The sequence below is a fragment of the Monodelphis domestica genome, chromosome 5, assembly GCF_027887165.1.
Source record: "Monodelphis domestica isolate mMonDom1 chromosome 5, mMonDom1.pri, whole genome shotgun sequence".
NCBI lineage: Eukaryota > Metazoa > Chordata > Mammalia > Didelphimorphia > Didelphidae > Monodelphis > Monodelphis domestica.
The window spans coordinates 76,876,512-76,903,725 of NC_077231.1; the positions used below are offsets into that span (position 1 = coordinate 76,876,512).

A 27,214-nucleotide genomic window follows, 5' to 3' on the forward strand; every position below is an offset into this window, starting at 1 on the left:
ACACTACCTAAATGTTAGCTATTATTACTGTTAATAGAAGCTTTCCCAAGGTAGCATAGCCCCAATAGAACTTACATTCTTTGCTTAAAATTGTTTTCATTAGAAGACCTTGTTCTCTTGAGTCGAATGTAAATTTCTTAAGGAGAGGGGCTTTATTATTATTTTTGTCTTTGTATCTTCAGAAACAAATACAATTTCAGCACACAGTAAATAATAAATGCTTGTCAAAATAAATTGACTTTGCCCTTGTTCCCATTTTTTCCAAACTATACCAGTAATACATAAAGATGGCATCGCAAAGATCCCACCCACACTTCATAAGAAGAATCTGTAGTTCAGATTCTTCTCTTAATCCTTCCTCTCCCGACCACTGACATTCACTCTACTTGGCTTGCTATTTGTACTTGACTGATGAAATATAATTTCTGGCAGAGAATTCATCTCCTAGCACTTCCCTAGTTGTATCTAACTTCCAAGACAGCATATTCAGAGGTTGGCATCTATAGGGAGATGGCATTTTTAGGTTTGCTGTTGGAAAGTCAACAATTTTACATTTGGAGGAAAGGTCTGGCATTTCCAGTACTTGGCACATGTATACCTTTAATAAATGCTCCTTGGTTAATTTGTGTGTGTGTGTGTGTGTGTGTGTGTGTGTGTGTGTGTGTGTGTGTGTGAGAGAGAGAGAGAGAGAGAGAGAGAGAGAGAGAGAGAGAGAGAGAGAGAGAAATACAGAAACAGATTCAAAGACAGAGACATGTCTGGTTTTGCCTTTTTGTATAGCTCTAGCATTTAGCACAGTGCCTGCCACTTAAATGTTTGTTGACTAACTAAGCTAGCTTGCTTACCACTAAGACGCACTGACTCTCTTGCACACAGTAGGTGCTTAATGAATACTCCATGAACTGAGCTGAAATTAAACATAATTTCTAGAAATGAGTCACTTATGCCCATTAAACAATGACCTTGAGTCACCTATTCTTTTTACTTTTCTTTGTATCCCTAACTCTTATAGTGCTGGGCACATAGTCCTTAATATATGCTTAAATAATGCTCATTGACTTCACTGAGACCAACTTTTTCTCCAGTAAGACTCATTGCCTCTCTTGCACACAGTAGGTACATAATCATTCCATGAATTGAATTGAAATTAACCGATTTCCAGAAATGGGTAGGCTATCACTTAGTTCTATTTGAGGGTACAACCATGAGCCTCCCCACCCCCCTTTATCTTGTCTTTCTTTGAATTTCTAACAATGGCTGACACATAGTGTGGGTTCTAAAGCGGAGCAGTAATGACTAGACAATTGAAATTAAGCAATTTGCCCAGGGTTCCAAATCTTGGTTTTCTGCATCGCTAGACTGGCACTCGGTGCTTGGCTTTCACCTTCATTCCCTTCTAGTCAGACCCACAACCCCTACAGTCGCCTACAGCCCCCTCCCCCTCTCCAGGAACTGCAGCGTGGCTTGCTGCAGGCAGTCCATTCCAGGGCCCGCCTCCTCAGTCCAGCGGCATTTAGCCCCGCCTCCTTTCTTCTACTCGCCTTATAGCGCGGGCGCAAGTGCAGGGGACAGGCTGTGGGCCAAGTTCAATTAAAAAGTGGGGGGGGGGGAAGAAGAGAGGGAGGGGAGGGGCCGGTTTGCCTCGCGCCTATGGAATGCAAGATTCGGTTTGGGCAGGGGGAGGAGTGTTATCTAGGTCTCTGACCAATCCTGTGAGTGCGAGGAGGAGTCTTGCTCCTGAGAGGGGAACGGAGGGGGCGTGGTGGTGGTGGTGGTGTCTGAGAGAGTGAGACATTGGAGAGTGAGAGAGAGCTCGGGCAACCGGCGAGCGAGTGTGACAGGCTGTTACTGAGGAACGAGCGCGAGAGCGAGTGTGTGTGTGTGTGTGTGTGTGTGTGTGTGTGCGAGCCCGAGCCTCCCGCCCTCCCACCGTGCTGCCTCCGCGAGGGAGGAGCTGCCAACCGTCCGCGGTGGTCACGAGGTGCCTCACTCTGAAGGACTGAAGGGAGCCAGCGGCGGCGGCGGCACAGCGGACGATCTCCATGGCGAGGCGCGGCTTCTCCAGCAGCAGCGGTGCAGCCTCCCCGGCCCGCGGGCTCTAGTGCCCCGAAGCAGCCTCACTCGTTCCCACAGCCCCGGCCCTCGGGAGCCGCTTCCTTCCTCCCTCTCTTCCTTCCTCTCTCCCTTCCCCCCTTCTGTCCTTTGCTGCCGGCGCCCTCGGGCGGGTTGGCGGCGGCCGAGCCCCGGCGGGAGGAGAAGGAGAAGGAGGGGTTACCCGCCTCTATGATGAAGTTTAAGCCGAACCAGACGAGGACGTACGACCGCGAGGGCTTCAAGAAGCGGGCGGCCTGCCTGTGCTTCCGCAGCGAGCAGGAGGACGAGGTGGGTGCTCCCCTCGCCCCTAGTCCCCGCCGGGCCCGAGGGAACAAAGGGGCTCCTCCCCCTCCCCCCGAACCGGACGCGCTCTGCTACCCTGGGGTCCTCCAGGCCATTGTGGGTGTCGGACGGAAATCCCAGGATTTTCCGGGGGGCTGCGGGCTTGCCGGGTTTTGGGGTGGGGGGTGTGGAGAGACCTCTTAGTAACCGCGTGTTAGTGGGGGAGGGAAATCCTCCTCTCCGCTTTATTGGTAAATGGGCTCTGGGTAGGTGTGGAAGCCGAGTCCTTTGTCTTCCGCACACCCCCGCCCCCACCCCATGTGTCTTTCTCCCCAATGCGGGCGGCCGAATGAGCTGGTTTGGCCACAAAAGAGACAGAGTGTCCGCTTTGTGAAAAAATAGTTTTAGTCTTAGCTTTATGGCCCTCCGGCAAGTCACTTAAGCCCTATTGCCTACCTCCTACAGCTTCTGCCTTGGAATCCTTGCACGGTATTGATTCTAAGACGGAAGGTGGGAGGGAGGGAAGAAAGGAGAGAGTATATATGTATGTATATGCATTTGAAATTATCAATTAACTCTAGACTAGTCTCCAGTCGCCTACCCCTTACTACTCTTCTGTCTTGGAATCGATATTCAATATCGATTCTGGAAGGAAAAAAGTATGTGTGTGAGTGTGTTTTTAATCAAGTATGTCATGACCCTGGGCAAGTCACTAATTGCCCAGCTCTTACCTGTCTTCTGCCTTGGAACCGATTCTAAGACTGAAGGTAAGGTTTTTTTTTAATCAATTATGGGTTTGAGAAACCTAGTTCAATTCTTCCCAAAGAGCAGTTTGATAATGACGGTTTGTGATTTGGTATGGGTCTGGTGATTGTTGAAAGAACACTTGCTGTCATCGGAAAGGTAGCTAGATGACTAGAGGGGAGCTTCCATATAGCACTCTGTATGTTTGACTAGCATTTTTATATAGGTGTTGGTTTGCCTCTACTACTTTCTCTGTCCACGTCTTCCAATTCTTCAAATTGAAGATGCAGTACTGTTTCAGAGCTATAGAAAAAATGGTTTGTGGATTTTTTTCAATAGTCGAAAATTGGCAACCATAACTTAGTACCAGAGAACATCTTTGTTTTGAGAAATCTTAAAATCATAAAACGTTTATTTTCCTTTGTAGTAATTGCAGTTCACTTAAGCCCCTGTTTTTTTTATTACCGGTTTTATCCAGAGTGCTACAATAAGATACTATGCTAAATATGCACAATTATATTAGCTTGTTGCCTTTGCTGTAGTAACTGTTACCCTATGGTGATACTTTTTCAGTCTTAGTTTTATTTTGGAAACATGATAGTTTAATGAGTTTATTTTAAGTTTTTTTTTTCAAAAACACCTGAGTTTATTTTAGTGATTGTCCTTTTCAGAAAGAACAATGTTCAGTCTAGCTGAAAATTAAAACAAAACCACAAGTTGTGCTGAAGGATTCTAGAGATAAAAATCAGTTTATATGGGGAAAAGATTACTAGAAAAAGTAAGTTTTGAATTTGTTTAAATCACTAAAACTCAATAGAAATTTCTGTAATTCTAGATGCAGAAAATTATGAAAATTATGTCTTCTATAAAAAATGAGATGAACTTTTTTAGTCCAAGAAAGCTTTAGAAAAAGTGCCTCTTGGTACAATTTGGAAACTAAATCCTCATATGCTTAAAATTATTATACATTTTTGACTCATCTCCTAATCTTCAGAAAATGTTTACATTATAAAAGTTTTCAGTGAAGTTAAATTCATTTTGAATATTACTAATTGCATCAGTGCTTATTTAGAAAAGTAAAAATTGTAATCAAGAGCAGCCTTTCCATTTTTTTTCAGCCTCATTGAAATGGTATACCTAGTTTTCTATATGTGAGGCATATCCTAAAGCAGCAAACATTTAAAATCTGCTGAAACAATTGAATTGTGTGGGGCTCTATTAAATGACCCCAAATGGTTATGCCTTTCTTAGTTCATTTCTGTCATCCTCCAAGCATCAGCATTTCTTGGTGGGTTCAGAGTTCTTAAATTCCAACTACAAAATGAGAAACAGTTGGAGTGGGGGGGGCGGGTCATGTTATGGAGGCCCAGTTTCTAACCTAAGTTGGGTTGGAAATGAGGTATACAATTTGTTGGTATTGTGTGTAAAGTAAAAGTAAGTAAATTCAGAGTTGAAATCTTAATGGGTTCTTTTATTTTTTTAAATTTAATTGATTAATTTAAAAAATTTTTCCATGGTTACATGATTCCTGTTCACGTTCTTTCCCTCATCTCTTCCCATCCCTGTCCCATAGCCACTGGGTTTTACAACTGTGTCATTGATCCAGACCTATTTCCATCTTATTGATTTAAGTGGGTTCTTTTTAAATATGCAAATTTCAGATATGAGGTCTTTGGTCCATTCTCTGATTCTCTTTTGTGTTATAGATAGTTGAAATTGAGTTCTGTGATCTCTATGTGAGATATTGTTAACAAGCAAAATTTCATTTAATGACATCCAGGCTGACATTGCAGTACAATGTTAGACATTAAAGGACATTCTCATTCTCCAACCAATTGATGAAACAGGGTGGGGGAATAAAAACCTGAACTGAGTAGGTAGCCAAGGTTAAGGATCTGGATTTGCACAATTGTGTGGAACAATGTATGTAGAGGTACAGAAAGATAACTATAAAATGGAGATGAAATGCAGTTTCAGTTCAGAACTACTTTTAAATCTCCTATAATCTACCTGTGTATAGAGTACATATTCAGATACAGGAAGTTTCCAGTTTACTTCAGAAGTCAATTTAGCATTTGTCTATATTCTGTTTACAAAACAAATTTCCCTATTGAAAAAAGGGGTCTAATGGGTGTCTGGCTTGACCCACAAATCTATAGGACCTATAATGTTGATATTGGTAATTAAACTAAAAAAAGTAAAATGTTTTGCTAGTAATACTAGATGGGAGATGACTGATTAGGGTTGATCTTCCCTGAAGTTCCCTGTGAGAAGTTTCCCAAGCTGGAACTGACAGCTATAAACTGAGAAAGAAGAAAAATACATTTCTTATATGTGGGGGAGAACTTAAGTGGAAAGTTTTGGGAGGGGTTTGTGAAATCAGTTCTCCCTGCCAGCCAGCAGGTGGTACCACTGGCCCAGAAAGACTCAGAACAAGTAGTTTTTTTGGTTATTTTCCTTTGAGGGGGAAGTTCCCAATTTATCATTTATATGTAGAAGGTGGGCCAACTGGTTGGCTAAACCTGGGGTTGAGTTCAAATCTGGCTTCAGACTTCAACTGTGTGACCCTGGGCAAGTCACTTAACCATGCTTGCTTCAGTTTCCTCTGTAAATGAACTCCTCTGTAAAATGAACTGGAAAAGAAATGCAATGCTACTCTGTCTTCTGCCAAGAATACTCCAAATGGGGTTCACAAAGAGAACAGGACTGGACAAGAACATGTGGAAGATAGATTTAAATAGGATATTTTTGGTCATAATGACTTAACTTACTAAGACCTGAAAAGACTCTTGAAAATTCTCCAAACTAAGAAAACCAGATCCAAAAAGTAGTTATTTTGAATTATCTTCTATTAAAAATTTTCATGTTTAAAATTATTCTTAATGTCGTTTTTATTATGCCTTTGTTTATGATGTTCCACGCTTTCCCTATATTATAGAAGTTAAAAGCACCTAGCTCATTGCTGAATTCATAGATGTTTACTACTTAGGGAAAGTTTTTCCCCTATCATGGTGCCAATTCTAATTTCATTAAATATTGGCTTGTGCTATTCTGATTTAGACAAGAATTATTAGAGACTAATGTCCTATAGAGAACTGAGAGATGGCTAACTTGTAAGTTGTTTTATAATCTGCTGTATTAAGTGAAACCTAAGGAACCACAATTTCATAAGTGCAGGCGTGCCCTGCCTCAATGCCAATAAAATAATTTCTTAAATTTAAACTTAAATTTCTTTGATCATTGGCCTAAAAATTCTTCCTCCCTATGTACAAGTGACAACTCTAATAATCTAGACTGGTCCTTGAGTAACTGAAGTGGTCTGTCATTGTCCAATATTCTAACAAATAACACAGCCTGAATCGTCAGGCTTAGGACATGGAATTTGTTTCTTTTTTCAAGAGTTCCTACTAACATTTCACAAATATAATTAGATCAAAAGTTATTGAAGTGGATACAGTGCAAAAAAACCTTGTTTATCCAACCAACAAGGTTTCAGGATATAGTCAAGAATTAAGCTGAGGAAGCCTGAGAAGCCAAGCTAATCTTCAGAAGTCTCTTATTACTTATAGTGCTAGTAATTGATTGGCCTGGTTCTTGTAAATCTGGCAATTTGGGGGTTATTGAGATCAGAAACAAATTTGGGGAGAAAAGAGACTGAAGGGAGTATTAAACTATCAAAAAGACCTAGTGAGCTAAGCCATTTACTATAGGGACAAAAAGTCCCATATAACTCAGTTTTTTGATATTACTCAAGTTGATGACCCAGAATCAACAGTAAAATGATAAATTGTGTTATACTTTTTTTTTTTAAAGCAGAGTAGTACGTCAAAAGGATTTCCATTGAAAGAATGAAGTTGAATGGTTTTTTATAGGAGAAAATTCCCCATGTGGAACATTTCTTATTTTTCCTTAAGTCATCCTTGACTTGTAAGTGAAGTAGATAAAATGATGCTGGGGAGGGAACCTAAGATCTGATTGTATTCAAACAGCAGGAACTGCCAGTTGTAATAATTATCTTTCTGGTCAAAAGTGAATTTCTTCCTTTATTATATTTTTTTATGATGACTCCTCAAAATCTGAACAGGTCACCAATCCTGCTAGGAACTAGCTCAAATCTTTTATTTGGTAGCTACCAAATAGTTAAGAATAAAGTTTAATTGATGATCTTGATGAAGGCTGGCTCCTTTTCCATGTATTTCTATATCGTTTCACTCATTGCAACTGTCACAAGCTAACAAAGTCTTAGCATCCTACTGTAGGTGTGATATAGAATATGAATCCTGTAAAGTAAAATGAAATTCTGTCTGGTTCTGTTACTATAACAGAACTCTTGCTTTTAAGAAATAAAAAAAAATAAATAAAATCTTTTTTATTAGATTACAGTTTTTAATTTTTGTGACCAGTTTATTTCCTTGGTTAAAGCATTAAAGCTAATTAGTCTTATCAAATAATATTTGACATTTATTTATTAGTACTTTAGAGATATTCTCCTTTAATTCTCACACAATCCTGCCCTGATAATTTGTTTGGTTAAATTTGAGGCTCAGAGAAGGTCATTGACTTGTGCACAGCTCAGTGTAATGTCTTTTCCAATTTGGAACAGTATGAATCTGGATCTTTCTGACACCAGCATTCCTTATCTTATTCTGCCTCTTTAAAGGCTAACATGAAGACATCCTTAAAGGGTAGGAATCTAGTCCTCTTTCTTTTGTGCCTTTGAAGAACAGTCCAGAGGAGGGAAGAGTAAAAGGCAAAGACTGAAATGTCCAGGGCTGTCTTGCCACTGCATGTGCTACCTGTCAAGTGTGCTTTTAGATCTGGAGGCAACCTGAACATTCAGAAATCAGATATATTTTTCAACTTTTCAAAGGGGGAAAAAAGAGGTTCACTTAGAACCCTAATTCTTTTTGTTTTAAACCCTTACCATTGCCTCCTGTTAATGCTTTTTTTTAAAAAAGCAAGAAATAGAAATGGAAATTCAGTGTTTTATCTGTTCTGTGATATGTAGAAATGCTCTTTATATAATAAAAATTTTCAAAAAAAGGATGGACAGCAGGGGTAAGTAAGGCTGTTAGCTGTCAACTGTAAATTTATGGCACCCAAATAGCAAATGTTAGTCATTCCAGAAAATCTTTTAGTAGGTCTAGATCTGAGTTTAAGAACTGGGGTTCTAGGGGGCATCTGGGTGACTCTGTGGATTGAGAGTCAGGCCCAGAGATGGGAGGTCCTGGGTTCAAATTTGGCCGCAGACACTTCCCAGCTGTGTGACCCTGGGCAAGTCACTTAACCCCCATTGACCAGCCCTTACCACTCTTCTGCCCTGGAGCCAATACACAGTATTGATTCCAAGATAGAAGGTAAGGGTTTAAAAAACTATAATAAATTGCACACATGAAAATTGTGGTTTATCCTGAATTTTTTTTCTGTTTTAAAAAAATGTTTCAATAGTCTTTTTCATCACTGTTATTAACTTTCCCCAATGACCTAAAATTTGTGACTTTTTCTACTCTCACTTTTTTTCTACTCTCACTTTTTTCTACCTCTTGTGGAAGGCCATAAGAGCTAAACTGGAGTTTGGCATTTGCCATGGAGCTCTGTTAGGTGTTTCAAGGTGTCACATTGCTACTAGTATGTAAATGGGCATGTATGAAAAGAAAAGATCTAAAATTCCAGGTAAAATGGGGCAGAAGCACTTTAGATTACTCCCCTCTAGGAAATAATATGCTACTTTGGTGTAAGAATTTTATTATTCTAAGTGCTTCCATACACATCACATTAATCCTTCCTTAGAACTTCAAGAAATATAAGCAACTTGAGGCAGGCACTAACTAGTACATGGATTATTTTTTTCTTCTGCTTATTTAACTAAGGCCACACATCTGATGATTTAGAGCCTCCTCAACTGACCTGGCGACAACAAATATTATATCTTATATATGTGGTCAGAAGATTTATTAATACATTTATTTTTTTAATTTATTAAATTTATGAATTTAATAAATTCAGTGGAGTTTTTTCCATTTTTTTTAGGGATTTCTTTTTTTAATAGTCTACTAGCTTCTAGATCAGTGTTTCATTTGGACTCTATTACCTCTTTATGATTCCTATTAATGATTTCCCAACTGCATTGCTTAATGCCTTTTCTGACTATATATATCTTATCTTTCATCCTTATGCCTAGTGGTAGGGGACAAGGATGGAAGAAACATTCTTCTAGTTAAAGAGAGAGGCTTAGATTCAAGGAATTGAATTTTAATTACTATAATTTTGGTTTTGATTTCAGATTTGCCAAGTTTTATTTAATAGAAAATGTCTATTGAAGTTGGGAACGATTCACTGTCTTTGCACATAACACTCCTAGTAAAAATCATCACTTTGTTCATCCAGTGTTCTGAAGGGTCATTTAAGAAACAATGTAACAACTGTTCAGCTGATAGCTAGCCTAATACTGAATTTTCCAAAACAAATTAGAACTCTTGTAGAAACATAAAATTTGGAGTATCAAAATTAAGTGTTTCATTGGCTTGAATAGTTCCTGAGCAGGGAGGTTGTGTAAGATTAGGCTGTTAACTGTGGATTTGAAAGATTCTGGCATGTTCTATCACTGTTTGGCCTTTAGAAAGTTGCCCGGTAAACCTACTTTACCTAGTTGCACTATTTGGTACTACTTTTTTTGACAGATTCTGATTTATCTGAACCTGAAAGTTGTGTTCATCATTTTAAAGTTAATTATTTGAACCAAGTTCAGAAAGTCTTAACTATTAATGGTTGTTCCACAAGGAAATTACTAAAATTTATCAATGAATAGTAAAGTAAATCCAGAAAGTTGGGTTGAATTTTTCTGGTTAGACAATACTATGGGGAAGATTAAAACAGGTTTTATATTTAACTACAGATAATTGTAAAACGATTCATAGTTACTAGAATACAATTTTACCCTTATTTTGTTTCTGAACTTGTGGTTCTAACCATCATCTCATAACCATTGATTCTACTTGTTAGATCACTTTCCTATTTGAGGAATTAGCACCTAAGTATTATATAACAAATGGCAGTCTCAAAATAACTTCTATGTCACTCTTATAGTTTTCGGGGCCTTTTCACATTCTCATTTATTCCTGAAATTCTGTGAAGACAGATACGTCATTATCATTTACAGATGAGAATGGGCTCAGAAGGACTTGGCCAAGGTCATAGTGATTACTAAGTAACCTAGATTTTCTTTTAGATTCTTAGACCAATATATTCTTTTTTTATTGAAACACCCTTACCTTCCATCTTGGAATCAATACTGTGTATTGGTTCCAAGGCACAAGAGTGGTAAGGGCTGGGCAATGAGGGTTAAGTGACTTGCCCAGGGCCACACAGCTGGGAAGTGTCTGAGGCCACATTTGAACCCAGGACCTCCCATCTCTGGGCCTGGCTCTCAATTCACTGAGCCACCCACTGAATACCCAGCTGCCCCCTTCACACAGCTGGAAAGTATCTGAGGTCAGACCTCTGGGCCTGGCTCAATCCACTGAGCCCCCCAGCTGCCCCCCAGTATATTCTTTTTGATGGGTGTTCTGTATATATTGTGAGACTTTCTGTATGTAGCTGTTAAGTGTTTTTTTTTTTGTAACATTTTAATTTCTTTCTTTCAAAACGGAACATGAATATTCAGTCTCTTGTTGCCGCTACTCAAATGTGTTAGAAAATAATCTGTAATCCAACTGCCATATAATACCATGCAGGTATTTTTGGAATATCTTGGGAGTACATCCTAAAATTTCAAGTAACAAAAATTTTTTAAATTCATACAACAATTTTGAAAAGTGAGGAAAAATAGGGGAAAGGGTAGAATAATCCTCAAGCAGTGTACATACTTTAAAAATAAAAAAAAATTTTTTTAATTAAAAATTAACAAAATTAGAGCACAGGAAGACCATCCTAGTTACTTCCTAAGAATTGGTAGGATATAGGATTCCAGCAACCTTTAGAATTCTTAAGTGTGACAAGAATACATTTACATCTAAATTATTTTATATTAGTAAGTAAAAGAATAATTTGCCAGGCCTTTCCATATTTTAAAATGTCAAGTTTGACCCAAGCAACTTCATGAGAGCTAATAAGTTAATAAAATGCTAACAAGCTGTTAAATTATGATGAGATTTCTTAAACACAAATAATGGACTTTATGATTGATACAGCAATGGAAGTAACATTTATTGTAACTGTTATTATCATATTTAAAAACACTTTGACTTGTTTGATTCAAGATTTCTTTTGAATAACCAAGGGGTTCCTGAATGATTAAGCCCTTCTTCAAGTCATGATATACTTAAAATGGATTTATGATTCAATCTGTGAGTTCCTTTCATGGATTCAACCCACCCATCTCTGTAGTTCATTTTCTGCAATTCTCATACCACTGAAAATCCTCCCAACTTGCTATTTCTGGTTCTTCTATTTAATGGATAGACAATCCATTATTTCATTATGATTATCAGATTTTTTTCCTTGTGGTACAGTATCCTTTTTGGTTGTGAAAAATCTCAGCATGTTACAGAAGAATCGTGTATGACTATAAGTGTGTACAATAATACATCACCAAGTTAGCTGAAACTGCCTTATTAAAGCACTCCCTTTCACAATATAGCTTTAAAAGTTTTTATACTGTGTCTTTAGAAGAAAAGTTAATATTTTCTAGGGTTGTGTATAATCTAAGAAAAACATAAAACAGGGAAATGATTGCTGTGTATTTCATTGTGAAATATTATAAAAGATAATTTTACATCCATTGCTTAGCTTGTATTCTAGATATCTGTAGTAGATTATCCTGTTATTTTGTTCAGTTCTGGCACCATTTTTTCTATAAACAATGCACAGTTTTATGAGGCACTAAACTTCCTATTAGTGGAAGAAGAAAAATAGGCTATGTCACCATTTTCTGAAAACTCCTGTAGAGTAGGGTTCATCTGTCTGGCCAGGAGTTTGACTTAAGATCTCTTCCAACTCTAGGGCATCCTATATTACACTGGACTTGGTAGTAGGGTATCTAGATTTTTTTTTCCCAGCTCCCACATTTGTGTCTGGATAGTTATAGCCTTTGAGGATTTTTGTGACCAACTTAAATGAGGATAATATTTTTACTAGCTCAGGATTCTTTTTGGGGAAAAAAAAGTACTTTGTAAACATTAAAGTACTTTAGGGTGGGAGTATCTCTTTAGGATGACTGCGTATTAGAAACTAGTCTAGCTTAAGGTGGTTTTAGAAATGGAACTTTGAACTTGTTGCTTTAAAACCCTAAGGGGGGGAGGCATCTGGGTGGCTCACTGGATTATGAGTCAGGCCTAGAGATGGGAGGTCCTAGGTTCAAATAGGGACTCAGATAATTCCCAGCTGTGTGATCCTGGGCAAGTCACTTAACCCCCATTGCCTAGCCCTTACCACTCTTCTGCCTTGGAACCAATACAGTATTGACTCCAAGACTGAAGATAAGGGTTTTTTAAAAAACAAACCCCCTAAGCAAGTTACACATTAAGTTGGGATTATTTTATTTGTCTACAGTGACCTCTTCTGTGAACATTGGGGAATTTTGGAAAGGACTCTTCATAAAGCCTCTGGTTCATTTACCTTTTAGTTGGGTATAAAACATCTTGACAAGCTACTATCCACAGAGAAGAATTGGGGGAAAAAATTGGTAAAGTAGTGAAATTATGCTAGTTCCTTTAAGTTAGGAATACCTCATTTTACTCTTTGAGTAAACACTAGGAAGTATAATTCTCCTTATGTAACATGGCAGAAATTTAGAAAAAGGATTCACCTAGTATTCCATTTAAATAGAGCTTTCTTTTTAAAAATCAGAACTTCTATAACATATTTGAATATAAATGTTTACTACTTTTTTGCCAAAATGATCTTACTTGAATAATAATATCCTTTACTTTATTCTATTCTTAGAGCCTATGCTTAGCAACAGTTGGGTTTTCTGATAACAAATTACATTTCTGTGATATTTCCAGGGAGCCTAAAATCAAAGTGGTATTCAAATATTGAGATAATTAAATTCATTTGAATTATTTTTAATTTAGTAAATTATACTTTTAAGACACTGCTAAACTCTAGAAATTTTGTTTTTTAAGGATCATAGATCTAGAATTGAGACCAATTCTAGGGCCAGCCAGTCTAACCTTCTGATTTTACAGATGAGGTGCAGGAAACTAACGTGCCTTGTCCAAGGTCACGTAGCTAGTAATTGTTAAAGCCACGATTTGAACTTGGCTTCACTGACTTCAGATTCAGAAATATTTCCACTATACTATGGTACCTCCCAACACCCACAGCCCCTTCCCTTTTCTCTACAACCACACCTTTTTTTAGTAAAGAGGAAAAAGCTAGCTTTAGGCAAAGAAAATATTAGTTATAGAAATTATTTTTGTTCAGTTTTTCGATTGTATCATATTCTTTATGACCCCATTTGGGGTTTTTTGGCAAAGATACTGAACTGCTTTTTTTTTCCTTCTCCAGCTCCTTTTACAGATTAGAAAACTAATATACTAAATTGACTAAGAGTAAGTGTCTATGAGAGTGGATTTGAACTTAGGAAGTGGAATCTTCCTGATTCTAGTCCTGGTACTTTGTCCACTGTACCACCTAGCTGGCCCAGGAAGAATTAGGCTGTGCCTTTAAAAAATAGTACTATTTGGGAGCAGCTGAGTGCCTCAGTGAATTAAGAGTCAGACCTAGAGACAGGAGGTCCAGACACTTCCTAGCTGTGTGACCCTGGGCAAGTCACTTGACCCCCATTGCCTAGCCCTTAGCACTCTTCTGCCTTAGAACCAAAACACAATATTGACAGAAGGTAAGAGTTTTTTAAAAACAAAAATCCCCAGTATTAACAATAATAACAAGTCTATTTTTATTAGCCATATCAGCATTAAAATTTTAAGAACCTCACAAACTATAGATGCCTTTATATATTAGTTGGTAACCATAGCATATAGGTTTACCTTTTTCAGCAGCAGTCTGGGGGAATTGGTGCCTAGTTTGGGCAGTTCAAAAACAAAACTATAAGTGTTAGCCATGCTTTAGGAGGAACTATGGCAAAGGAGCATTGGAAAGGTCTACTTAGTGCTTGGGAAAAGAAAGCTGCCCAAAAAGAAGGCTGGTAAATAGTGAGAGGAAGCAGAGAAGTCAGAAAACAAAATCACCTGTAAAGATTTGAGTAGAGTAGTGGATAAGGAAGGAACAGCAAGCAGGGAGTTTAGACTACTTAGGAAGTTTAACACTAAAGAGGAAGAGAAAAGAGAACTTGACGGGTTAGCAGGAGTCTTGAAACAGTTAACTGGTTTTGTTTAGCATAAGAACCAGAAGCATCCTAGACTAGGAGAAAGGAGCTAGTTAGAAGAGATGATTAAAAGAGCAAGTTCTCTAAGGGACTGAAGCAAAAGGTTTTTGTGTAGAAGGGATTATCCTATAGAAAATATCCTCTTAGGATGGACATTTAGCTCAATTACTATTTTAGTAGCATGCTACTTTTGTGCTAAATACACAGGAAAACCATTCTTACTTGAAAGGGCTGAAATAGCTAGTTAGAGAAGTAAGATAAATCTGAAATCATTTCAGACATTTATTAAATACCTCCTCTGGGCTGAGCAGTTTGGCATTGGCTGAGATATAACAAATAAAATGTTTTCTTGGCAGAGATACTAGAGTGGTTTGCCATTTCCTTCTTGTAGGTAATTTTATAGATGAGCACATTAAGGCAAATAGGGTTAAATGACTTGTCCAGGGCCACACAAACACAGTAGTGTCTGGGGCCAGATTTAAACTTTATCTAGTGCTCTACCTACCTGCCCTATCCAGATCATGAGAGCATGAGAAGAGGAGTAAAATGAGGCTGAAATCATAGTTTGGAACCAGGTCAAGAGCTTTAAAAGCTAAACATAAAAGTTGATGTTGAACCAAGGAATGTCAGGGAGCCACTGGGCCTGATTAAGGAGGGATCTGTGGTGTAATAAACAAATGCATACTTCAGGAAAATTAGTTTTTAGGATTGCCTAGAGTGGAGGGGCCAATCAGGAGGCTGTTACTATAATCAGTGAAGATGGATGATGAGGGTCTGAACTAAAATAGCCACATTAGATATACGAGTAGAGAGAAAGGGCCAGGTTTCAGACCACAAATAGACCACAATTTGTTCAGCCATTCCTCCTTTTCTAAATTTTTGCCACCATAAAGAGGATAGCTGGTAAATATTTTTGTATAAGTCTTTTTTACTTATGATCTCTTTGGGGTACAAACCCAGCAGTGGGGAGTGGTATGGCTGGGTCAAAGGATAGGCATTCTTTTAAAGCCCTTTGTGCATAGTTTCAAGAAATATTCTAAATTTAAAAGGGGGGGGGTATGACTAGACCACATCCTTCAGACTTAATCCATATACATACCTGGATACTCATTAATTTCAGGGAAAACATACATGGTCACAGTTTGTGGATAATGGTGAAAAGTTTAGGCTTGGTATTAAGACATAATAACTACTCTGAAACTTGGTAGTAGGCTATCCTGAATACTTAACTTGGAAGACAGTTGGATGTGAGACAAGCACCAATCAAAAAAAAAACCAAAAGCAAAACATGAAGTCACTATTTGAGCAGATAGGAAATTATGTAGGTACAAGCATAGGAGTCATTTTAGAATCAGGTTTGAAGAGTCCAGGTAGTTAGTGGTAATTCCAGGCTTGGTGTCAAATGCAGCCTTATGACACTTAATAGCTATGTGACCCTGAGCAAGTCACTTACCTTCCATTGCCTTAGCCTCATCTGCAAAATGAGCTCAAGAAGGAAATGGCAGAGCAATACAGTCACTTTGTCAAGAAAACTTCAAATATCATCAGGAAGTTAGAGACTACTGAACAACAACAAAAAGGTTTTCAGAGGGTATTTGAATAGACAGGTGGGCATAGTAGGCTTTAGTATATTAATTACTATGGAAGATTTGAATTAGAAGAGGGACAAAAGGTTATTGTGTGTACAAAGGGAGATAAGATAGTAAGAATGAGGATTAAATAACCCATAAGCTTACTAGTATTCAGACCATATATCTTCTTTGTGAATCTTTAAATTGGTTAATAAGACAACTGAATCATATTTCTTTAAAATGTTCCAACCCTTTGTAAAAAAGGGGCCCAAGTATTTTAAAACTTAGAAAAGGAAGTGTAAACATGCTTTCTCAACAGGTGTAACTTTCAAAAATGCATTAGAAACTTATTGGCATTGTACTTAACAGAGTCAGAAGTAAAAACTACTTTTGAAATAATTATTATGGAAATGTGCCAAAGTAGGACTTTTCATTGTTTACCTTAAGATCTCCTTGGCCTGGTTCTAATGTTAATTGGAACTTTATTCTTTGGTTACCTGACTTTGTTTACAAGCAGAATCAGGGTAGGATGTTCATAGAAAGATAGCTTACAGAAACTTATACAAACAAGATAGAAACAGTTAAGTAGGTTATCTGTATGTGGTACTGAGGCACTTCCCATTCCTATGCTGTTGGGTAGTTATCTTTGTTTTACAGATAAGGAAACTGATGCTCAAGGGTGTAAAGTGACCTCCCCTATAATCAACACAGGATTAAGTATCAGATCAGGGAATCAGAAAACTCAGCTTTGGTCCCATTTCCATTGGACCCATACTGCCTCATTTGGCAATTAAAGACTTAAGGGTCAGACTAAGTAAATCTGCTTCTTTTTCACCAGCTGGACACATTCTGAAATGTGCCACTTGTCTGAGGGTGGTCTGCTTCTAATCTTATCTAGTACACCTTGCCCTTGTTTGGCATAGGGCCAAAGACTGTTGGTGCTATTGCTGCTGTTGTGATCACCTTGGGAATGAAAAGAGACAGAACATGGGAGATAGCTTTTACAGTTTGGGAACCTGAGTTCCTTGAAGGAAGCTGAGGTGAGGAGAATGTGCACTGCAGGAAAAGGGCTGCCTATATGAAATCATCCAGTGTAGGTAATACAGAGAATTTGGAAGACATATGGTCATTTATGATATTACAGAACTTAATGGTCCCTGGTAGAAAGTGAAGTTTAAAAGTAACTTTTTTTCCTGTTTTTTTAATTTGTTTTTTTTTTTTTGCAGTAAGTTATAAGTAGCAGTAACTTTCATTTCTTACCTAGTAGATGAATCCTTATCAGCTTTATCCTCTTATACTGGGCCCAGGCCCTTTCTTGGAGGAAATAACAAGCAAAGGCCAGATAGTATTAAGCTAGCCAAGTCCATGCAGGACATTAGTTTCACTAGAAACTCTTTTACCTTCCTAATTACCCAGGTAAAAACCTTCTCTTTTGCCCATATTGGCAACTACCAAATCCTAATTCTTTCTGTGGAAAGAAGGGAAGTATAGGTGTGAGTTCAAATCCTACTTGATTCTTATCAGCATTTATTTACTTAAACCTCTCAGCTTCTCAGTTTCATTTCCTTATTTATAAAATAAGACCTGTGAGGATCATCCACGTTAGTTTCTAGTATTAATAACTGTGTTGTTTTATTGAAACTTGATCCAATCACAAATCTATATGAATTGCCTAATTCATATTAAAATATCTAAAACCTTTAAAATAGTTGGGAAGTGGTATTTATTTTATTCATCTTATAAAGTTGAAAAACATGCTGAATTCCAAACATTTGGCTTTGTTTTTTCCTTGTTTGTGGGCTAAAAACAGAAGGGAAATTCTTGGGTGTTGGAAGGGAATAAAGATTTAAGGGTGCTGAAAATGGAGAAACCATTCCTCCCCTAAGAGCTTATTATCTAAGGAAACAGGACTAAATGGTTTTCCATATAACATGTTTATTACGTTAAAGGTAATAGTGTAGTGTGTCTTATATGCAGATATTTTTATGCCACAATATGAATATTACTATCAGAATTAATGCCTTTCTATAGAGAATGATAGTATTAATTTAGAATAGCTTTTTAAAGAGGGGGGCTTCCATTTGAAAGATCTGGTTTATAGATTTACTTGCCTCTAATTTTGGTCAAATCAACAAGCATTTCTTAAATTTTGCTATGGGTCAGTTGTGGAGATCAGAATATGGAGCAGGGGTGGAGAAGGGAATATGTTGTAGCAGAAAAGGAAAAACCAGTGCAAAGCCTTGGAGATGGGACAGTGGTACCCAGGAAGCAGTTTGGCAAAATTGCCATATGGTGGTATCCCAGACTAGATGAGAGAGCTGTAATTCCAGCTGTAAAGTCCCGTAAAAATTGAGGTTCCCCACATTTAAAATGAGGATGGTAGTGCTTTTTAAGAAGTCAGGTATGGTCATTGGATTCCTGAGGAAAGGGGATCAATTTTCTAGTCAAAAGGAATATTTGTGCATTAATTGCATGTAATTTTCTTTCCTGTAATATTTTTGTCATAACTGAACTGTCTTTATGATCTTTCAGGTGCTATTAGTGAGTAGCAGTCGATATCCAGATCAATGGATTGTCCCTGGTGGAGGAATGGAGCCTGAGGAAGAGCCAGGTGGTGCTGCAGTAAGAGAAGTGTATGAAGAGGTGAGACTAAATAAACCTCAAAATGTTGTCTTTTTGTGTTTTTTTTAATTGTTTTTCAATGGAGAAGGGGTTTCAGTAAAAGTTAGGGATTGAATTATAGTAGACATATGATTACGGGCAAGTCAAACTGACATTCTCATTCACCTGGGGGAAAAGGGATACCTTGGTTTGTATCACAGTTTTGACTTTTTAAAGTATTTGATAAAATATCTACTAGCTCCACCATATGCTACAACCAAAAAGACCAACAAACACTATTTCATGTCATCAAGGAGAAAGCCAGGTCCCTTCTGTCTATGCATTTTTAAGTGCTACAGAGAGATTTCTTATGTGAATTATTCAGGTTGTTCCTAGAAAGTTAGAGGTTATGATTTTGTTTCCTTGAATGGTACTAATAAGGCTAACCAGTCAAAACTTGCAAGTAAAGTAAAGCTAGTAATTTTTGAAATGTAGCAAATACTGTTTATGAAAAACAAAGGAAATAAGCCATCGATTCCTTTTTTTTTAAAGCAAAAAAGTAACAGCCATATTTAATCACTGCCATCTGATTAAGCATGTCAGTCATAGTCTGGTGAAAGGTTGAATGCAAAGTATCTCAGAATGCATCATAGGTGAAGGGATAACTGAGCCTATTTCATTTTATATAACTTTCATTTTTTATAACTTTAGAATTTATGATGAAATGACTAGATATCTATGACATTTCATTCTAGCCCCGAGAACTGTTATTGACTTTAAATCATTTTGCATTCCACCATATTAACAAATAATGCATGAAGAAATTAAGCATCGAAGTAGTGGGATAAAAATTCTTATTATTTTAAATTATAAGTTTCAATTTATTTGTAGGCTGGTGTCAGAGGAAAATTGGGCAGACTTCTGGGGATATTCGAGGTGAGTTATAAAAATATCACTCTTCAGCTGCTTAATGTTTTAAATTGCTATTTTCCAACTAAACACAAATCATGAGTTCTTCAGGTCTAGTAGCTCATTCTTGGCTGCCACATTGAATAGGTTGTTTCCTGTTGGTAGCCTGGGTTTTTTTTTCTGCAGTACTATAAATATAAGCATATCAAGTACCTACAGAGAAGTGATACACACTCCACCTAATAAACCTTATGGCTTCTGGAAATTCACAGTACATCAGAGACAGCTTCAAAAATGAAATTCATATTGGCTATTCTGTAGCAAATACAAACAAAATTTTTAGCTACAGAAACCAGAAAGTTATTTTTATCACCATAAATTATTATGTTATGTCTTGATACTTTCTGGTATTTCATCCAGCTTAGTCTGGATTCTTCAAAGCTGTGCTAGCAGAGTCATAAACACCAGCAGGTCCTTAGCCAAGCTGGAAAGGCTTCAAGCATGGACAGAACAAATATACCATGTTTCTTTCTGAGGACTACCCAACTGAAGTGCGAAAGGGGTTCCTGATTGATTGGAGCAACACCAACTCTAGAAGACCAAGTTGCTAAAATATAAAAAGAGGAGGAGCACCTACACCCACAATCCTTAAAATAGTTAGAAATGTGTTCTTTGATATTTTTAGGCATAAACCAATAGGATTGGAAGCCACAAAGACAGTAAGCAAATAATCCTAGAGGCACATAACATCCTATACTCCAAGTCATAGAGGCAGTGTGCACAACATCTTTTGGGTGTCAACCACATAGCCCCCAACACTATACATAGTGTATTTTGATATGTAGGGCCAAGGAACTAAGCAATGTCCAGGCTTACTATAATCCCAATGTTTGATTGGTAGGGAAGAGGAGCAAGGGATAAATATTTATGTAACACCTTATCATGTGCCAGGTACTGAACTAAGCATATTAACAAATATCCCATTGATAGTTCTGGGAAACTATTGCATTTCAAGATGGGAGATTTAAGAAGCTGATAGAACATAGTATTTTGGGGAGAATAGGTAGCAGTTACTCAATTTGCTAAAGAAACTAGATCTTGAAGCATATGTTCTCTGACTCATTATCTGGGTAATTGGCTGATTGCCTTTTTAAATATTGGTAGTGTAAAAACCAAGCAAAGCAGGGACTTCATGAATGGGAACACTCCTCTTGTGAAACTGGCTATTATTTCCATAGTTGTTTAATAGGAAACTTGATTAATTATTTGTTGATTTATTAAACTTTTTCTGGACAAAACTGAGAATAAACCTGGTAGCCAGAATGAAATTGTGCTGTTTTATATTGTTTAATTAAAAGCTGTTTCTATTGTTCCTAGTTGCCACAAAAAAGAAAGGTTAACAGTTTTCTCTTTTTAACTATTCAGTCATTTGGCCCAAAGGATCTACTGTTCATGTGCCAGGTTTAGGGACTCTGACCACTTTTCTATATAACAGAGAAACCATTCATGTTTCAATGTCATTTAGGGATTACTGCTCTTATGAGACATAAATAGGTTTCATTGCTAGATTAATTTGGGACCCCTCTGAGAACTTCGTGCTCCCTTCCTCTACCTAATCACATCTCACTCCTTTTGAGACCCTAGTTCTGAATTTCCTAAGCCTTCCCACAAAGGAATGTCTACCTGGCATGTAATTTGTCCTGCTTTTATTATGACATCTTTTCTATAAAACACTTAGCTCTTAAAACATTTTTATATTGTAATTTCCCTGCTGCAACATTTAGCATAATCTCTTACACAGAAAACATACCTTATAACTTGATTTTAGAACATTAATTTTGGCCACTACCCTAAAAGTACACAATGCAACCTCAAAATACTGACGACATTTAACAGTTCCAAGAGAAGAGCGAGCCCCTCTCTTCTAGAGTAAGATTTGGCTGTATCTCTTTTCTCTGAGGACTTTTCATTTGTACATTAGGGATTAAATTAATAGCTACTCTTTAGTTTCCAGCCCGAGATAACTGGTACTTGAGTAATGATATAGCTCCATCTTCTGGTAAAAATCACAAGTTGACTTTTTCTTTTTTGATACTTTAGATTCGTACATCCAATTCAGTATAGTGATGATGTACTAGCAAATTTTTTTTTTGGAGATTTTGTTTTTAGCATTCTCCACTGACATGGCTAAATTCAGTTACTTTGTGGCACTGAATAGAAATATTTTCCATATCTTTTCATAGAAGATTGCTAGATAAAATCACATTAAAAAAAACAAAACTTAAGGATATCCAAGTTGTACTCTTAACTTTGAGATATTGATAGCACCTATTTTATCACTGTGATTTGCTTCCATTGACACAGATTGTGAAAATTTTTTGTGTCCAAAGAATTTGTCACCTGCTCCTCAGACAACTTTCCATCACTTGCTCTCAACCCAGGCACCCTAAGCCTTAACCCATACAGTGATACAAGATTGACACCAAGCCTTAACTAAGTGAAAGGGGATATTTTTGACCAATTGGGGGTTCCCTTCTCTTCCCCCCTTCCCAGCACATCCATCACCCTCTAAACTTTTCTTGCTTTGGGGAGTAGTTAGAAAACCATGGGATAGCCCAAACCGTTTCAGTCATAATAAGTGTTAATTGTATAAAATTTGGAACTAGATTAATAAAATGTTTACAACTAGAAACAAGGGATATGGAGATAGGATTATTTTTTCAGCTAAAATCTAGCCACTTCTGTTGGTTGCTGAATTATACCCAAAAAGCATGCATACAGTTTATGGCACTAAAGATGCCATCTTTAATGGCATCTTCTACCTGTTTTCCTTCTTAAAAAGCATTAGAGCAGTAATTATTGAAAATCTATTTTAAAGGTAGCTTATCCTAAACTGCCCCTCCCACATTTAAAAAGACAAAGCACTCTTATAATGTGCAGTCTCTCCCCTCCCCCCAAAAAAATCCTGCATTAACTAGTTCCAAAAGGGTAGAGACTCACCCTGAATCCATATTATCCACTTCATTGCATCAATTCATACAATTTTCCCCAGGTTTTATTTTTTAAAATAATTCGATTACATGCATAATTATGTTCAGCTATTTTCTGATTAGTTTCCAGTTCTTTGCCTCCACAAAAAGTTGCTCTTTGTTATTATAATAGCCCTTTACAAAATGTTATGATTTTACATTTGCAATGAGAGAATATTGGCTCCACTCTTTTTTATGCATTTTGGATACATTAGAATATATCTTAAAATCTCCATAAATGGTCTTAAAAATTTGGTCCAATAGTGGAAAGATCATTGGCCTTGGAATTTGTTGTAATACCAGCTCATGTGACCTTAGGCCTCAGTTTCCTGGTGAGTTAAAGACCATCAAAAAGTAAGTATATTTATAGAATTAAATGAGTTTACAGCACTGGGTAAAAATTTAAATATAATTGATTTTAATTTTAATGCCCTATTGCTTTGTTAAAATTACTGTTGATAAATAATGCATAATCCTTAAAGCATAGATCTATAGATTAAAATGTAATTCTTTTCATATTCAAGCAGAATCAAGACCGCAAACATCGCACTTACGTTTATGTTCTTACTGTCACTGAAATATTGGAAGACTGGGAAGATTCTGTTAACATAGGTAAATCTTGTAAAAATTGTCTACATTGACATACCCATGAAATAAAAAGTTCCAGAAAATAGTTTGTCTGATCAGATCATGTTAAAAAATTCATGATACTTGTGCAAATTTTGAGAGGATTGAACTGGTCTCAATTTTTTTAGTACTTTATCTCACATCTATGTTCCCAAAGCACATAGTTAATATTTGGAGGTACCTTAGTCAAATCAGCCTAGCATGTAGTTGGCTTAAACATGTACATATATTCAAGAGGGAATCTTTTTATTTTAATAGACAAACATTAATGGCACATTAGCCAAGTAATATCTATAATCAGTAGACATTGTAATTTTAGCAAAAGGTACTGCCAATAAATGTGTCCTTGGGCCTTGCCTTATGAGTCATGTTCTTGCCACCTTCATCTTAGTTTGGATATTTTGATTTCCCAAAGCTAAACAATTTTTATTATTTTTCTACTTTCAAACTTTTCTACTATAGTTAACTGCAAGACAAGGATAGCTTAGTGTTTATTCCCTGTTATAGCAGTAATTTACAGGCCTCAAATCAAACTAAGCCATCAATTAGGAAGCATGAAAAACTCTTGATATTTTCAATGACTTAATAGGGGTATAAAGGATAAGTTGCCTTTGAAATGGAGTTTTAATAGTTATTGTAATTTTTTTTTTTAGGCAGGAAGAGAGAATGGTTTAAGGTTGAAGATGCCATTAAAGTTCTTCAGTGTCATAAACCTGTACATGCTGAGTATTTGGAAAAACTGAAGTTGGGCTGTTCACCAACCAATGGAAATTCTATGGTTCCCACCCTTCCAGACAACAATTCTTTGTATGTAACTTCTGCACAGACTTCGGGGTTGCCATCTACTGTAAGATAAATATTTAGGTGACCATACATGGTCTCACAGGGAGAAAGGCTTCTGGGTTTGACATCAACATGTTTAAACTAACTGAATTGTCATACAGAATGTATTCAGTCAGTTTTCATATTTTTCAGATGCTTTGAAATATTTCCCTTTTTTGTTAACAGTGTAAAATATTTCAGTAAACCAAAGCCATATGGATTTTTTTTAAAGATGCCTTAACTGTGTGCCCTCTCCCTTTCTCCAAATACATTTTTATTTTTGTTTTTCAGACTGTTCTGCATTCTGGTCTTTAATATTGGTTAGTTTCCACAGTAACCTACTGTTGTGGTTTTTTTTTTTTTTAAGTCAAGGGGAGAGATGACTAGGTACTTTCCTTAAAGTATTGACCCACTGAAAGAAAGCCTTCTGTAGTGCTTTTTAGTTGTTAGAGCTACTCATTTCAAAAGATTAAAATGTTCATGGTGCCACTTTGTTTCAGATACATTATAGCCCTCATGATTTCTTTTAATTTAGAGAAAATAGATGTGTATTGAACAGCATTTCTCTACTACCATTAGAGGGTATTGTTATATATACATGTGGTATCTTTCCCCTCAAAGTTTAAATGTTTTCTCCTCCAGTGCCCAGGATGGCTGACATTTCAGTATGAGATGGCACTATTGTATTGCATATACCCTGGAAATATATAAAACAGGCTCATGAAAAACAGCATTCAGATTTCATCCTCATCATCTTTTTTGCTTTATCATCCTTTTGGGCAGAATGCCCTAGCTTAAAGCATCAATTTTTAATGGGGAAAAAAAATCCAAACAATACGTCAATTTCATCACGAACTATCTTTTTAGTTGGTTTGCTTCAATTAATCCACTGCTACCAAAAGCACACTGGCATCAAACTCATACTTTCTGTCATTCCTTTTAGTCCTTGGGAGAGCCTCCTCCCATTATCTTTCCTGGTAAAGCAATAGCCAACAGAATTTAAGATGTCCAGGTACATATGATATATGATGATGGAAAGCTTATCTTATTTTTAGGACCTCTATATATAAACCCCTCAAACAACAACCCTTCCAATTTGGAAAAAGATTACGATTGGGGTTCTTAAGTTCTTTTCAGTCTTAAAATCAACAATCTCATCTAAAATGCAGATGTTTCTTCTGAAACTCCCATGTCAGGTCAGAACTGAGGCTTAAGTACAAAAACCTTTAGTATTTTGAAGAGATTCGGGGTTTAGAATCATTCTATATACATAACATTTAAACATTTGTAAATAGTGAGTATAAAGTGGAAAGTACATATAATTTAAACACTTGTTATTCAGTACACAAATCGTTAACCTACTTTTAAACACAATTGTGTAAAATGCTGCTATAAATTAAATTTGAGTGCTGTTACACTTTTAGGAATTATTGGTGCCACAGTTTGAAATGAGATCTTGTGCCATTCAGATACACCAGATCTTAAGTACAAGTTCTAATTCACGTGAAAATAGGTTTTGGATATGTACTCCTGACTAAAAGAAATGAAGAAAGTAGAATATGAACATTTTTTTTACCACTGTTGGAGAATTTCCTATTCTAAATTATGTAACTTGATTGAGAAATGTCATTATTTCTCTTTGAACAGGAAGTCAAACATCTTTTCAAAAAGCATTCTGGCCAGATCCTTTAAATCCCACAAATTGACTTAGAAAAATCCCATGGACTAGATAGTTTCTCAGAGTAACTTTTAAGTCATTTGAGAAGTTTCTTTGAATTTCAAACAACCAAAAGAAACTGGATTTTATGGATGCAATTTTTGTACATAAAACTACTCCCACTTAACATTCTATGACACTGGGAATTTTTAAAAAAGCTTGTACATGGTATTCTTAGAGGTAATAATGCATGATCTTATTTTGTAACTCAAACTATGTATTTGATAAAAATGTAAAAAATGTACAGTATTGATGTTATCAACTCATAAGAGTTGTTAGCCTATAAATATTTTGTTGTATAATTTTTTGGTTAGAACATTGGCTAGAACATAGAACATTGGGCTTAGTAGTGCCATATCAGGATTCCTTAATGTCATTGTACAGATCTCTTTAGTCTCTATGCAACTTGCAAAGTTCCCTCAATTAGTTTTGATTCCTTCCTACTGCTCTCTCTGTGTAATTTAACAGAACATATTACAATTGTCATATTTCAAAAGTACCTATCGTAATAGGGTTGGCTATTGTTAAATGTTTCAGACTAGGCTAGCAGAATTGCATCTTTAAAACACTTTTAAGATAGCTGGAGACACCTTCTGCCCAAATAGAGATAAGCTTAGTGAAGTGGCCAAATGTTCTCTCATCCTGGTTTTTAAACATAGTTGGCCCGTTGATTTCCTATCCCCTGAATTTATCTTGGAGGGTACAGGAGGCCTACTTATGATTGATTAGAACAGAACTAACTATAGAAGACCATTAGTAATACTGCCTTGTTGGCATTAGCAAAAAGCTCTTCTGCCCCTTTAGTTAAACCACAGGTGGGTGCCATACTCTGAACACTTAAGAACTTGTATGGACCAGGTTTGGGGGTTGCCTAACCATGTGGAATTTTTCAAGAAGTGTTCTGTTGACAACCTTAAAGAAGCAAACTAAGGAAACAAAAGGCTGTAAACATTTTTAATTGCTTTGCATGGTTTTCTTTTGAAGATTGGTGTAAGAATTTTGACTTTTTATATTTGAGATGAAACATCAGAATAAAAATTAAATAAAAGTTGTGTGACTGAGGTACTTGAAAATTCAGAATTTTATATTAATAGCCAATTTACTGGGTTTTTGGCTTATTGGCTCATCAAACATGGTCTAATATATTATTATACACATAGTCAAATTGGGGGCAGGTTCAGAGTGGGAGGCATCTCTGCTCTAAGGTTGGGAATAGAATTACACTAATAAAGACATGCATGTTCTTTACCCCAACCCTTTTTTGTTCTTCAGACTGGCAAAGGTTTGCATTCTCATTTTGTCCAATTTCTCTTGAAACAGAAGTTTGATTTTGAGTTAATTCCCTCAATGGATTGAGAGTCAGGCCAGGTTCAAATCTGACCTCAGACACTTCTCAGCTGTGTGACCCACTTAACCCCCACTTAACTTTCCCCACTCCACTCGGTGGAATTTGGGAAAGTGGACAAAGGAGAGGCACAGCAGCTTTCAG

At 36.8% G+C, this 27,214-nt stretch overlaps 1 protein-coding gene across 2 annotated transcripts; it reads left to right on the forward strand.

Moving 5' to 3' along the window:
- Nucleotides 1-1,575: 1,575 nt before the first annotated feature.
- On the forward strand, nt 1,576-26,773 carry NUDT4 (nudix hydrolase 4). 2 transcript variants are annotated; one of them, XM_001369461.4, is made up of 5 exons: nt 1,576-2,382; nt 18,553-18,663; nt 19,513-19,557; nt 23,084-23,171; nt 23,840-26,773. In XM_001369461.4, the coding sequence occupies exons 1-5, from the start codon at nt 2,284-2,286 to the stop codon at nt 24,040-24,042; spliced, it is 546 nt and encodes a 181-aa protein (XP_001369498.1). In that variant the 5' UTR covers nt 1,576-2,283; the 3' UTR covers nt 24,043-26,773. The 2 variants fall into 2 exon arrangements, with proteins under 2 accessions (XP_001369498.1, XP_007503273.1); XM_007503211.2 differs by having other exon boundaries at nt 1,705-2,382; nt 23,087-23,171.
- Nucleotides 26,774-27,214: the final 441 nt, after the last annotated feature.